The sequence below is a fragment of the Cariama cristata genome, unplaced genomic scaffold, assembly GCF_000690535.1.
Source record: "Cariama cristata isolate BGI_N322 unplaced genomic scaffold, ASM69053v1 scaffold3314, whole genome shotgun sequence".
NCBI classification, from domain to species: Eukaryota; Metazoa; Chordata; class Aves; order Cariamiformes; family Cariamidae; genus Cariama; species Cariama cristata.
Window position 1 is genome coordinate 57155 of NW_009614521.1, and position 15101 is coordinate 72255.

The window sequence follows — 15101 nt, forward strand, 5'->3', positions numbered from 1 at the left end:
CTGCTGACTTTAGTAGAATTTGGCATACTTATATAAAACATTTTTGGAGATCGCATGATCCAGTGGCTGTAAGTTTTTACTTTTAAACAAGTATATTCATAAGCTTTCAATGACTTATTCCATTAGTAATGCCTGGCAATATTTTGTATTATAAACTATGAAAACCTATTTTTGTTCAGTCAGAATTTTTTTGTAGCTGAGTTCTAGTTGTTGCACTATTCAAGACACAAAAGCAGTGCATGTATGCTGCCATGCTTTGTATTCTGGTATTTCATAGCTAAATTACAGTCTGTGTGGGGTTTTTTTAATCTTTTTATTTAGTTTTTTCAGCATTTTATGCACATTGTTTTGTATATTGCCTACTTTGGTACATACTCCCTACTCTAGACTTGATTTGATGTGTTCTGTTCTGGGTTTTTTTTCTGGTCGTGTTAGTTGGAGTGAGTCAGTCATTTCCTCTAAAGTGACTTCTTTGCTTACCTTTATTGTAAGTGAGGCAAACCTAAAATTCCATAAACTGATCTGTTATCTTTCCATTGACAGCTTTAGAACAATCCATTGTTCTAGTCTTGATTGGCTTACAGCTAGCTAGATGCCACCTGCTACCTGCAGCATCTTTTGAGTGTCTCTTACCTACATTAGGTGAATCTCTGTATTTTCTGTACAAAGTACATGAGTTGTTTAATCATGCAAACTAGTGGAGTACTCCAGGTTTATTTCAAAATCTGCCTTTTCCTAGAGTGCAATTAGGGTGCCACATTGAATTTGTTTTATGAAATATGAAGTTTTATTCTGAATCTTGCTGCAAGTGGTACAGAGAATTTTCGTACTGAACTATCGAATCCCCAGCTGTATGTGTATTCTCATGGCTGCGCATTTTTATCAATGGTTATGCAGGGACTGTTTTTTCACCTAGCCCTGCTTCCAGGAGAAAATTGCGTTCCTTTTTTTCCAAAGAAGTGACATTTCTAATAGCACACAGTTTTCTTTAACCTCTGTGTAGTCTGAAGTCTGTTAATGACTAGCTTGTTAGAAAAATTAGTAGCCTCTTAAGAGCCCACTTCTACTTGTCTATCTGTTTTTATGAAGAGACTGTTATCTGGAAAGTTTCTTTTGCTTGCCTTGTTTTGTAACTTAAATATAAATCTTCACTACCATCTTTTAATGTTCCTGAATGCCAATCATTCAGTTTTGCTCTTTGCAAAGTCTAAACTTGTTAGTAGTGTTACAGATGTACTTGGGAAATTGGGTAGCAATCTAGAAAGTCAAAGTGTCTTCAGCAATTTCTTAATTTGCATTTGGTCTTTGCATTTGGTAGCAGAGTGTGGAGTTTTTTTATTATTTCCTATGAGACTTTTCAGATTTTTCATATTTATTTGATAATTTGGTATACACACGTGTGATTTCATATTAATTGTTTTCTCTCTTCAGCTCTGTAGTTCAATTATTAATTTTATGGACAAGAACTTGACATCTATATGTGTGTATGAATATGCATAAAACAAGCTTTCATATTCTTGGTTTCAAAGTTGATTCCCATCTGTAGATTATTTTCTTCTTAGCAGCTCTTCTGCTTTTGGGTCAGTGGTCTTTTTGGTTTTGTTTTGTTTTTTCAGGGTGTTGGTGGTGGTGTTTTTTCCTTCCAAATTGCTTTGAGCCATCACCTAATCAATAATTATCTTTGTCTCAGGTTGGGGGTGAGAAATCAGTACTAGTTTTTGACATGGACATGTGGTGTCAGAGTCTTGCACTTCATTATTTTGATACCGTTAACTATGCCCTGGACTGTAAGTTCTTGGTGTGTTGCTGTAATCATGTTTTTTTGCTTTGCATAGCCTTTCTAGCAAGGTACTTATTTAGCTCTTAGTCTTCTATAGCTGCTAAATTAATGTCCTTGTAGATTTCTCCTTTATGTGAACCACACCTTCTAATAGTGGGATTGTGCACCGAACACAGATTTTCAAACTCAGTGGTAAGATTTATGTCCACAGTATTGCTTCCCTGGTGTCTAAAATTGTGAATTAATGGTAGCATTGAGGACAAATGTATTTCTCAGTATTTTTTTCAAATGTGGTTTTAATTGAATCATGGGGTGTTATACACAGCCACCAGAAAGAGCTGAAAGTATATGTTTCTCATTTTAGTAGGAAAGGGAAATTTCATCTAGTAAATGTTAACTCTTTCAACTGCTGGTTATAAATCGACTTTTCTTTGTGTTTTTGGAAAGGAATAGTATACAGTTCTGGAAGTGCTCAAGGCAAAAATTAAAAAGATTTCAATTCTCCTGATCTGCACACTTGTTCAGTGAATGTACAGTGAGGAATATGTTAAAGGAAGGCTGTTTTTATTATACTTCAGAATAACAGGTTGCTTTTTTGTATCTCTGGATAGAATTGTTTGATGAAATGTATGAAGTTAAATATTTTTGTTATTTCTGCACAAATACCTTTATCCCAATTTCTTCATATTTTGTCCTACACTCAGATATTCATTGTTGTTTGTGATAACTACAACTAAAAATATGCTGGGCTACAAAGAAGAGCTGAAAGTAAAATGCACTCATCAGTAGAAGGGACTGTCTGCTTTTGTGTTTTGTAGTTGGGGTATTTTTGTTCTAGTTAAGGAATTCTGTTTGAATTGGATGGATGAGGTGGGAAATATTTTTTTTTTTAAGGCATGGTGCCTTAAGTAGGCAGGAGTTGCATGCCTTATATCATCTAAATACTTAGAGTAGCTGACAATTAGATAGTTTAGTTGATTTGCCATGTTCTTGAGCACTGAGTATTTCCTCCCAGCCCATCTCAGCAAGGACTGAGAAGCTGTATGTATGCACAGAAGCAATTAAAAACACCATTTATGTAGATATTTTGAATTGAACAGAACATTTACGCTGTAACCTTCCGTTAAAAAATAATTGTGTACAAGTGGATTATTTGTCTTAAAAATGCTGGAAAAAAATTGCTTAATAGTTACTTAATTGTTTTATTTTTTCTTTTTCTGTCCATGATAAAACCAAGGGCAGGCTGAGACTTCAAAGTTGTGCAGTTGTGTGTACTCTTTCTGCTAACAAATACTCTGTAACTGACTTTGATATGGAGCTCAGGATGGGGCCCAGCTTTTCAGTCTGCTAAGTGCTATGACTCTTTAGTTGGATTCTGTACCTGAACCTGAGCAGTTGTTCAGCCCCGCGCAGTCTTGTTGCCACTCCTCTTCTGCCTCCTCTCCCATCCTGTGCCTCATCTGTTTAGTGAATAACTACTTTGGGACAGTCCTGTAGCTACTCCACTTGACAGAAGTGATACAGATTTCTAGTTAAGCCTTAATCATTGCCGTAGTTGTTCACACAGAAAAAGAGAAAGGGTTCCATGGGAAGAAGTACATTTGATATACTGTGCATCTTGTATACATATAAGGGAGTAAACTTTGTACTTCTTTTCTTATCCTGCATTTCCCATTCCTGACCCTTCCATAACAAAAAAGATTTGTCGTCTTTCTCATCTTCCATTTCTGCGTGTTCTCTGAGCAGGCTTTTAACTCACTTGTCCAGCCATGAAAGATGAATGAGATACAGGAATTGCATGTATGTGCACTGTGAATTTTGTCTTTGTTTAATAGCAGTTACTGTTAATCAGTTTTTATCCTTCCCTTCTGGGAAAACTGTGATGCAACATGGGGTGACTGTTTCCACTGTTACTTTTTGTATGAAAGAACTGTAGAGTTCTTTCAGCTCTCCACTCCTCATTCTTTTTTTAAAGGAATATCTTCTGCTCTGCTCCTGGGCATAATTCAGTTGCTTTGTGATGTCTGTTACAGATCCAGGCACCTTACTTGTTACTTCCTTTCAAACTGTGCAATGCTTGGAAACGTACAATAAAATACTTTGACAATACTAGCTCAGAGCTCAGAACAGAAGATTAAATTGAATTATCTATTGTTGGGTCCTTGGAAGAGGGCTGCAATACTAATACTTGAGCTACAGTGACTGAAGGTTTCTGAGGAAGAAGGTACATTTGGAAAAGAAAGAGTCATTTGGAACACAAGAATATATTAGAAAAATAAAAGTATCACTAGGGAGGCAGTAATTCATTAGTAAAAAAAAAAAAAGATACTCTATCTTACCTTTTTTTTTATCCACTTTGAAGAATCCTGCTAGTGTAACAGTAACATCAAAAATATGAACTACGGATGTGCTTAAAACAGAAGCAGCAAAAAAAGGACCTCACCAGTATAACAAAAAGCAGCGTTTTGCAGTAGTATTTTCATTATTTAAAACGCACAAAGAAAACCCGCTGCACCTGAAACCTTTATTAGCTGCTCTTTGTGCCCTGGTCTGTGAGCAGAACTGACTTTAAACATTACAGTGAACATGAAGAAAGAATTTTTGTACACTTTCCACAAGGAAGAGTGTTTTTATTCAGTGCTGGGATTGGCTTCCTCAACTCTCAGTTTCCATATACTTGAAATCATGCACTGAATACAAATAAAAGATGTTACGGAAGTGCCAAAACTGCCTGGGAAACTGAATCTTTCAGCTTTCCAAAATAGTTATTCAAAGAAAACATAATTATGAGTAGATGCTATCAGCTTTCTGATGAAAGGTGCGTGCAACCACTCTGCATGTTTCTATTTTCTTTTTAAAGCACTAGTTACCAGCTGGAAAGAGAGGCATGTGAGCACAGCTGGTGCTGATGTTAAAGATGAGGTGCAGAAACAGAGCAAACATTGAACTCTGGCTAGTGCTACTGCAAGGCAACAGGTAAAAGCCTGATGGAAGAAAACTGAAAGAGTAGTGCCTGATGAGGGATTGCTGCTGCAGGACTTGTGGTGCTAAGACTTGGAACTGCTGGCTAGAAATCAGGGGCTGAAAGATCTTTTGATTATCTACATGGCTGAGGAATAGCAGCTGTGACCTTGGTCCATAGCGTTCAGGGTAGAATTTAACGTGCGTCTCTGCTGCATGAATACTTTAGGTGAGGCAAGCTGAAAACATCTATTGTGAATCCTTGTCTCCCTCCGAGGTTTCATGTGTCTGTATTACTTGACACCGTAGCTTTGATTTTCATGAGAAAAAGATTGACAAAGAAATAAAATTAAAAAAATACTGTGTTTTTCTTGCGTTGTAGCACCGTAACTGGCTGAATTTTTTTTGTCTTCTCTCTTCTTTCCCTTCCCCAAAAGAGCCTACTCCTTTCACGTTACTGCAGATGGTCAGATGCAGCCAGTTCCTTTCCCTCCTGATGCCCTCATTGGTCCAGGAATCCCTCGCCATGCCCGTCAGATCAACACTCTGAACCATGGGGAAGTTGTGTGTGCAGTTACCATCAGCAACCCCACAAGACACGTGTACACAGGTGGGAAGGGGTGCGTCAAAGTCTGGGACATCAGCCACCCTGGCAACAAGAGCCCTGTCTCTCAGCTGGACTGCCTGGTAGGTGAACAGGAACTTGTGCACAAGAGCTGCTTCTCCTTGGAGACTCAATAAGGAAATAGCTGTCCTTGTCTGGATTTTTATGTCTGTTCATAATACAAGGAAATAGCAGGCAGTTCTGATTCCTGCTTTATGTATTTAGCTGTCTTTTTTTTTAACCACATAATGGGTGGAGTTATACAGAAGAGTGCTGGTTTGTTTAGGGATGAATATCGTCACTAAGGGTCAAATAATACTCTCTACTCAGAAATATCATCTAATCTGTATCTGACTCTTTTTTTTTTTTTTTCCCCTTCATGTCATGCAGATGATTTTTGTGCATGAGTTTAAAAGGAATGTAGCCTGGCTTGTACAGGGCTGCACAAAGACATTTCCTGGGTGTTTCACTTGCACCAGGAGTGACAACCTTTTTTTTTTTTCTCGTAAGAGTGTAGCAACCACCTAATAAAATAAAGTGATATGGTACCAAGGTCACTTTAAGTTTTGCTATGCTTTTGTTGGTGATACACAAGTTGTACATTTTGGTTGGTTGTTTTCACATCTGCCGGATACAAAAGGGGCTGAGTGCAGTAGTACAGGTAGCTGGAAAGCTAACTCAGAAAAGTTAACGGCTCAATAAGAGATGCTTCTCATATTAGAAGCAGCATAGACATTTGCGAAATGTTGACTGAGAAGACTTAATGTTGTAAAACAGTAATATATATTCTGAATGAAAACAATTCAAGCTTCAACGTTGATCCAATTAAATGTCATGGGGTTTTTGTTTTGGTTTGGTTTTTTTAGCTGTTATCCTTAATTTACCTCTACCCGTATGTTAGTTGTCTAGTAGTAAAAAGTATGGTTCAGTATGTATTCAGTTCTGTGGCAGATATGTGTCTGGATGCACAGTCCTAGCTACCTTCATATTCATTATGGAGCAGTAATGGCTGGCTGACTAAGCCAACGTTTCCATTGCACTACTTACTGCTTCTTTGCTATGTTTTAAAAAAAAAAAAAAGGTGGTCGTAGGAATGCTGTTGACCAGTACTTGCAGTAGTTTTTTTCTATGTATTGAGTTTCAGAACTTAACTCTCCATTTCCTAAAGAACTGTTACTGTGTTAATTTGGCAGCTGTTACGGAGAAATGGACATCCAATACACTTGAGGAATCAAGCTTGTAATAAGTGAAGTTTGAAATGTTTTCCACTTCTAAATCCCCTGTAGTACCTCTCAATCAGCAATAGTATCACAAATGTGAATCTAATAATATAAGTACAATATATTGAACAACAAAGGACCAAGAAAGAAAACTCCAAAATCAGAAAGGCATGAGTCTTGAACTGCATTTTCATACAGGGTTGCCTAAATGCCAAATGAAAGGTCATTTGCTTTAATATTTCTGTTGTTGGTGACTTTAAACGCACTCCATCAGCTACAGAAGTGGAAGCTTACTTTGGCTCTGTTTTTGTGTAATGAGATGGAAGACTTGCCATTTGCCAGATTGAAAACAAAGTAGACTGTGGCAACAGGATTCTCCAGTTTACTTTCTGCAGCTGCAGTCTCTGGTTAGTGATGAGAAGTCAGTGTTTGAAATCTTTTAGGATCTACTGGTTCCTCTTCAGTAGTTTGGTAATGGAAAAAATAATATACTGTTTAAAACTTGGATGCAGTCAGACTCATATTAGCGGTCATTAATGGCAGGCGTGTATTAACATACTTGGGGTGATTTATGTTGTACAGAACAGAGATAACTACATCCGCTCTTGTAAATTGCTGCCTGATGGATGCACGCTAATAGTTGGTGGGGAAGCCAGCACGTTATCCATATGGGACCTGACAGCACCAACTCCTCGTATAAAAGCAGAGCTGACATCCTCAGCCCCTGCCTGCTATGCTCTGGCTATCAGCCCTGATTCCAAGGTGTGCTTCTCCTGCTGCAGTGATGGGAACATCGCAGTGTGGGATCTGCACAATCAGACGTTGGTCAGGTGAGTCATTACTTGTTTGCAGAAAACTTTAATAGAAGTTACTCTTTGGACAGCTGCATAAATGTTTATCTCCCTGAATAGTGGTTCATGACGGCAAAGTAAATAGTATTTCTTATCCAAAGAATGCAGTTTACACCCGAGTTGGGCAGTAACTAGTCTTGGTAGCTTCAACCTAGTCTTGGAAGATGCGCTTTCAGGGCGTAAAGGGCTGGTCCATAACTTACTGCAGTCAGTGTAAAAGTTCCTGTTGGTTTTGGTTAGTTGGGATTTGTCTGCAGGTTTCTACAAGCAGCATTTCTGCTCGTTTATGATTGATGTAGACCGAGCATGCCTTTTAGGGAATTCTTTGGGGTTTGTTCTTTTCCTTTTCTTAAGCCTTGTTAAGTAATAAAGAGAATTTTCAGTTCTTATTTAGTGATGGTAAGTAACAAAATTAATCTTACAAAAGCAGTTGAAGGTGTGGATCCCTTCAGTTCTTCAGGAAAGCATAAAGAAGTAATGTTTGGTCATTCATGAAAGAAAGGTATTTGAGTTTTTGGAGGGAATTTGATCTCTAAAACTTTTAGAATGGGTTACAAAGGGTATAATAAACGGATCGCCATGTAAATTACTTTTGAAATCTTTTGTTAGACTTTTGATTAATTAATATATTAGTAGAACATTAAAGTGTCTGTCAGGTCAATATTCAGCCTTATTACTATGACAGAGAAGAAAGATAGGGCCATGTGTGAGACGGCTCTTGCTGACTAGCCAGGTAGTTGGTTTACTAGAAGATAAATTTTGACTTATGCTTACCAAAGTAGTAGTGGCTTACAGTATTATGAGACGAGAGAGCTTAAATAGGGAAAGGCCGTGATATTTTAAAAGTTCAGAACACAAACACTGAAGAATCTCCTTAGTCTGCTGTGTTTTGATTAAATTTCCTATATATCAATAATTAGCCTAAACTTACGTGCAAGGAGTCATGTTAACGTGCACGCAAATTTCACTTTCTGTTGAACTTTTAGGTCAACAAAAAAGATTTTAGTTGTATAAAATCTTCAGTTTGCCCTGTGTGCTTACTGTCTGTAAAGGTACACTCTCTCCATCTATGACTGTCTTGCTTTTTGAATGTTTGCTGTAGGTGTTCCCACCACTTGCTTGCTGATCTTGCTAATTGATAACACGTGGAATTTTGAGACCAGAGCTACAAAACAATGTGCTGTGTGACCTTTCTGTGGCAGCTGTCAGTGATTCATAACCTTCATTCCCAAGCTAGTTGTCTTTCCCCCTGGCCCTCCACCTTTCTCATTGAGGCATAGGACTTTCTGAAAGCTAATTGCTGATGAAAAATGCAGGAACCTCAGAAGGCTTTTGCCAAAGGATTAAGGAAAACTTCAGATGACCTTCTGGTTGCTGAAAGCTGAGAATTACTAATGAGAAGATTTTAAAACAAACTGCACCATTTAGATTTTTGTGATCTCCTGCCACAGAGTATGCAACTTTGCTGACTCAGCAATGCTTGTGTTTAACTTTCTGGATCTCTAGCTGGATCCCTTCCTATTAATATCTCTGCTTATTATTTATCAGCTTGACTTGCAACCAAAGAAAAATATAGAAGTTGTTTCTGAAACTGGAGGAGTTTTGTTCCCTCAGCGCTTGTTTTAATCTGAGTTGTCCCTAGTGCTTTTAACTATAGTTATTGTGCTTTAATATTCTCACAAGCTTTTTTTTTGCTTTTCAAAACCTGATAGGAAATATTTAACTTTGTTCAGCTAGCCATGATGCAATTCATTTCTCTAGCACCTGGAAAATATTTTTGTAGTACTGTTGTATTTCATGCTCAGTAAGAGAGAGGGACTGATTTTTGCCCATCAGCAGGCACAGAAGAGATGACACACACATACAGAGTCCAAAACTAACACCACAACAGTGTTTACCTTGAGCTCTGGCAGGAAATCATTATTCAATCTGGTTTGTTTTATCAGGCAATTCCAGGGCCACACAGATGGAGCCAGCTGTATTGACATTTCTAATGATGGTACCAAGCTCTGGACAGGAGGTTTGGATAACACTGTCAGATCCTGGGACTTGAGAGAGGGGAGACAGCTACAACAGCACGACTTCACATCACAAGTAACTGGATTTTCCTACAGCTTGGGAGGGGGTGCAGTGGGAGGGAGGCATTTAGGATGAAAGCTGAGATTGAGCCCAGTGCAGCTGGCAGATTTTTCCCTCTCTTCATTTTGGCTGCTCACAACACAGTATTTTGGAGCTTTCGTATGTTTAGCTTCCAGAGCAAAATGATAGCCTGACACTACTCTCTTTTCCTATTGTTCTAAGTTAATAGATAAGAACAGGAGTTATTTAGAACTTTAGAGCATTTTGAACAGCAGTCTTGCTATTGAACTATGTGAATTTTATTTGGCCCTTGTCTCTCTCTCCCCCCATGAATTTCACCACTGTAGGAAAAAAAAAAGTGTAAATGTGGTTTAATTTTCAGATATTTTCCCTTGGTTATTGTCCTACTGGTGAATGGCTAGCTGTGGGAATGGAGAGCAGCAATGTAGAAGTGCTACATGTAAATAAACCAGACAAATATCAACTGCACCTTCATGAGAGTTGTGTGCTGTCACTCAAGTTTGCTTACTGTGGTAAGTTGCCCTGAACACAGAACTGGAGGTCAGGGGTCTAATTCATGCTTTGCTGATTAGTTATTACATTGTTGTAGCTCATTTGATAGTCAAAACTCATTTAGTATCTCAGTTTCTTAAGTAATGAATAAATATCTCTGCTTCATGAAGTCAAACATACTTACCTAGAAACAATCATCCATTTGTCTAAAGGCTACTGTGAGGGTTGATTTGTGTGTAAAAGGCTATTCCTACTTACAGAGTCTAGGGATTTCCTAGTATGGAATGCACTGCGAAAGCATGAGTATCCACATTAATTGTAAGGAAAAGTACTATGCTGATTAGTGGTGAGAGCTTTTATAATGGTAGCTAGTTAACAGATTTCATAGATGTGTGCTGAAAACCCAAAATCTGTCAGATGTCTGTTTCATATGTTTTCATAGTCATTCTGTTTTACATTCTAGGTAAATGGTTTGTGAGTACTGGGAAAGATAACCTTCTTAATGCATGGAGAACTCCTTATGGAGCCAGTATCTTCCAGGTAAGGATGATGATACTTTTAAAGAAAAAACTAGAACAGAGTCCCAAGAGTGGACTCGGATATCTTCATATATGTGATCTACCCAAAATGGGATGCTGAGATGAGAGTAAAAGACTTTTAAAAAAAATGATGTAATATATTTCTATTTTTCTTCTAGTCCAAAGAATCTTCGTCAGTGCTTAGCTGTGACATCTCTGTGGATGATAAGTACATAGTCACTGGCTCTGGAGACAAAAAGGCTACAGTCTATGAAGTTATCTACTGAAAAATATGATGGGGATATAACTTTTAGAAGTTGAACTGGGCCAAAATTGTTCTTAAGTGTAGTAGTAGAAAGGTTTTGCCTTTTAAAAAGGAACAAAAGTATTGAGGTTCCAGACCTTGCCATGAAACTACTCCGATTTTTCAAAATAGAAGGCAACATCCAGCAACTATATATTGGCTACGTGGACCAAACAGAACACAGAGGCAAGATGGACAGTTGTAGCCTAGGTTTTTGACGTAGTTTTTAAAAGCCGAGTCTACTGAAGAATGTTGGAGCCTTTTATTTTCTTTCTTTCTTTGTGACCTCATACAAATTGTTCTCATTGCCTGAATATGGGGGATAAAAACCTTTCTGTTCCTTGCAGTTCAAGTTGCATTCTGTCCTGTGTAGAGCAGTGGTGTCTCAGATGAACTTGTTTCCTGGTTTTGCATCTTGTGATACGTTTTTGTATTTTTGTTGAAGGTCAAACGTTTGTAAAAATTGTAAATATATTTAGTTTATTACAGTAAAGGCTTTAGTACCAACAACCAGTCTTCCCCCCCTGCCCCCTCCCTGCTTATTTAAGATTAAAAACTTTTTGGGGATATAAGTACCTTTTTAGAAGCAAAAGAAAACTCTATGTATAGTTTGAAAATGGTGTCTTATTCTTTCTAACTCTTCCTAGATTCTTTTATCATACTTCAAAGTAGTTGTTTTGACAGACTAGGGTACCAAGTCCAGTAGATGCTGTCTTGTGCTACAGAAAACTTAAAAGGCAATTTTGTACTAATTATAGTGTAAATATAAAATTTGAACAGTTCATAAAGTTGTGCAGTTTATTTTAAGTTTATTCTGATGTCCCATGTGTATGTTCATTGGCAGATACAGTAATATGTGCCTGATCACAACTCATTTGGTCATTTCTCTAGAAGAGGTGACTTCCCTCTCCTTTCTCCCCTGGCTGAACAGAATTCATGCGAGACTACATTTCAACTAAGTACATCAGAGCCTTTATTCATTAACTGCAGATGTCCATGATTAAACCAAGCTAGATAAGTTGCATCCTTTGTATTTTACAGAGAAGTGGTAGTTGATGACCATTTCCTTTTTAACGTCTTGTCTATATTTAGATACTCAGGTAAATTTAATGAAATTACCAAAAGCACGAGTTTTACAGGGGATCACTTAAACAATGTTAAATACTTGCAGAGCTGCAAGTGAAATGAATTAACCTAAACTAAGTTAAACTCCTCTTAATTTCTTGTGAGAATATTGACGAAGGAATATTTTGATTTTTAACTAATCCACTGTAGAAATTAATCAGAATTAATTTTCCTGAGTGTCCCATGTAACACAGGCCTATAGGCTCAATGTACTCATACTGAACACTCTTTGAGTTGTTTCCACTATTGCAGTGTGTGACATCTGTGAAGAGCCACGCTAAGCAGCCAGTTACCAAAGCTATGCATCTTCAAATCAAGTTTTCTTGGTATGCTCAAGAGAAATAGATGAGGGGAGAAAGTGTACATTTTATTCTATGTTTTTTCAGATGCACTTCTACCACTGTGTGCTAGACAAACCTAGCTACTGCACCAGTGAGGGCCATACATTTCCTATATTCCATAATTTAATTAGAATTTCTGTTGCTAATGGAGAGTACAGATGAACTCCAGATGAACTACAGAAGAAGGATATCTTTGAACAAATAATTCAGATTACATAAACTGGCAGACAGGTTAAGACTCATCTGTGAAGAGCTGCTTTGTCCTTTTGCTGGCATTTGACAATGACCTATATCCCTGTTCTTTCAAAGACGTGTAACTAGGAAGAAACAAGTTTGACTGACACATGATTTGACTGGATAGGGAATTTCTCATCTAGGGGCAAATTTTCTCTCAATTTCCAGTCTGAAGAGACATCGGTTTTCTTTTCAATTTACATGACCATTCTACTGAAAATTTTATGGCACCTAGAATTGTAATAGCCTTAATACATTAACTTTGCATTTGGAATGGAAAATGTTAACCTTTCAGTATAATCTGGTCTCCTAGACATTTAAAATTAGTCTTCTATCCATATGTATCTATATCTTTGTCTATTGCTGTGTCGTGAATATCTATCTGTATGAAAATGACAAACCAGCTTAGCTGCTGGTCATGTTCCTTTCACGCATAGGGAGGCAAAAAGCAGAATCATCAGGATTTTGAAAGAAATAATTATATTTGCTACATTAAAATACTGTGAAGTGGTGTACCATTTTAAAAAGGGAAAGTTTAAAAAAGAGTATGCACTAGGTTACTTGATTTTTACGCTGACCCTGTTTTCATATTGAATTTTTTCCGAACATCTGACTTTTATAGTGATCATTGACTTTGTTTAGCAGCACTAGCAAATTTGCTGTAGTTAGGAACATTTGGTTTTACTTTTTTGCCTTTCTTAAAAGTTGATATCAGAGCAACCAAGCATGCAAGTATTCTAATGCATTCATGTGACTTTTTTAAAAGTCTACACATATATATAATGGATCTGCTGTAAGTTGCAACATAGTCGTTGTTAGTAAGACCACATTCTTGGCAATCAGGAGGTTTGAAATCATTGTGTCAGGAAAGTCTAATACCTTGTCTTGTTAGCTTCTAGAATGCACAGTGAGTCAGCAGTTATGGAATTGGACATTATTTATGCATATGAATGAATTTAATCATATTTGTACCATATGTTTCTTGGTTGTCATTAAGAAATAACTCCTTTTTTCCCCAATCAGATCTACTTTAAGCCTTGGGTCTGAAAACTTAAGGACACATCATACAATAGTACTCTGAATTTTTTGTTTCAGGTTTCACTTATAGTTTATGAACTTTGATTTGTCAAACAGTAAAGCTTATTTTACCAGCAGATGTAATTTTTAATGAAAAGGTACATTTGGTTAAATCTTGGTGTGTCTCTCTACGCTGTTACCTACAACATTTAAAACTTGTAGAGCTTAAAAGTTCTGTAAGTTCTTATAGCCCTGTGTAAACTAGTAGGTGGAAATAATCGCATATTGAATGAAGAAACTAAACAACCCAGGCCAGCAGTAACAGAAAAGGCACTGGGAAAAGCACACTGCAAAAAAGAGGTACAGCAGTAACTATGGTGTAGGTTATTAATTTTTTTTTTTTATCAATTTCATTACAATCCTAAAAGATTCCTTTGATTAGCCCCTTTTTGGGACAGTCTTTGTTTGCTGGGTGGCCCTCAGTATTTAGAGATGTCTGAATGCCACTCTGGCAAACAGTAGTGCCAGATTGAAGCAGGGAGTCCTTACAAATGACATATTGGATGTCAGTGCAAACAATAACTGATGAAGAGATTTGTGGTAACAACAATTCAACTGAACAAAATCCTTTGCAAGCTCTAATATGTATATTTTGTAGATGTGCACTAGACATAACCTTTTATAAATCAATTGCGCATAAAATCATGATATTATTCCACACAATGCATTTGTCAGTGTGTTAGAGTACCTCTTTTTGATTATAGTTCCAAGCAAAGATAGTTCACATCAACCCACAAGCTGCTGGTCCTTGAGACAGAATTTTCATCTGTATTAATTTCTTTAAACTCATTTGGCACTTCAAAAGCTTTTGTTCCTCTAAAGGGAAGAAAGAGCACCAAATGAATATGAAGTTCATAGATGTTAAAATAATAGTGCTATTTTTTTAATATAAACATCAAAGTAGAATCTGTCATCTAGTCACATGCATATGTTTGTGTGTAAACGATTCACCACAATTTTTGTCATGTCTTTGCATTGGTAATGAAGATAGAATTTTCAGAAGTGTCTAAGTTGCTTAAGTTAAACCCAGATTGACAAATTGATTTTGTTGTTTTTTGGGTTTTGTTTGTTTGTTTCTTTTTTTTTTTTTGGGGGGGGGGGGGGGGGGGGGGCGGGGCCCCTCGGGACCCCCTCACGCGGGGCACTGTCCCACTTAGGAGCCTGTGGGATCATGTAATCTAGTTAGAGTAGTCCTTTGTATTTTCTGTTATGTTGGTGCAATTTTGAGTCAATGGGGAAGTTCCACCATTCCAGTGATTAAGAAAGGTGGATTTTAATGTTTTCAGGCTAAGAAAGAGTACTGAATTCAGATTTCACACTACTGATAAGTGTTTACCCCTTAAGCCACTTCACTGGAGAAGCTGGACTGGCTCCAACTGTGCTGTCTCTGAAGGATTTTATATTTTTTCCTACCACAAGTGCATAGAAAGACTGTAAGAACATAGGTCTATACAATACTTGAGTCATGGTGTCCTGCCAGAGAGAGGTCTTTCA

The 15101-nt window shown here is 37.3% G+C and overlaps 1 protein-coding gene across 1 annotated transcript in view; it reads left to right on the top strand.

Moving 5' to 3' along the window:
* Window positions 1-11366, top strand: part of TLE1 (transducin-like enhancer of split 1 (E(sp1) homolog, Drosophila)) — a gene marked incomplete at its 5' end in the record, with an annotated part of 67176 nt that extends 55810 nt beyond the window's left edge. Inside the window, 6 exons of the mRNA XM_009699449.1 lie at window positions 5179-5428; window positions 7148-7395; window positions 9363-9510; window positions 9878-10028; window positions 10472-10548; window positions 10706-11366. Coding sequence (XP_009697751.1) covers window positions 5179-5428; window positions 7148-7395; window positions 9363-9510; window positions 9878-10028; window positions 10472-10548; window positions 10706-10813 — 982 coding nt within the window. The remainder of the gene's footprint in view (window positions 1-5178; window positions 5429-7147; window positions 7396-9362; window positions 9511-9877; window positions 10029-10471; window positions 10549-10705) is intronic.
* Window positions 11367-15101: the final 3735 nt, after the last annotated feature.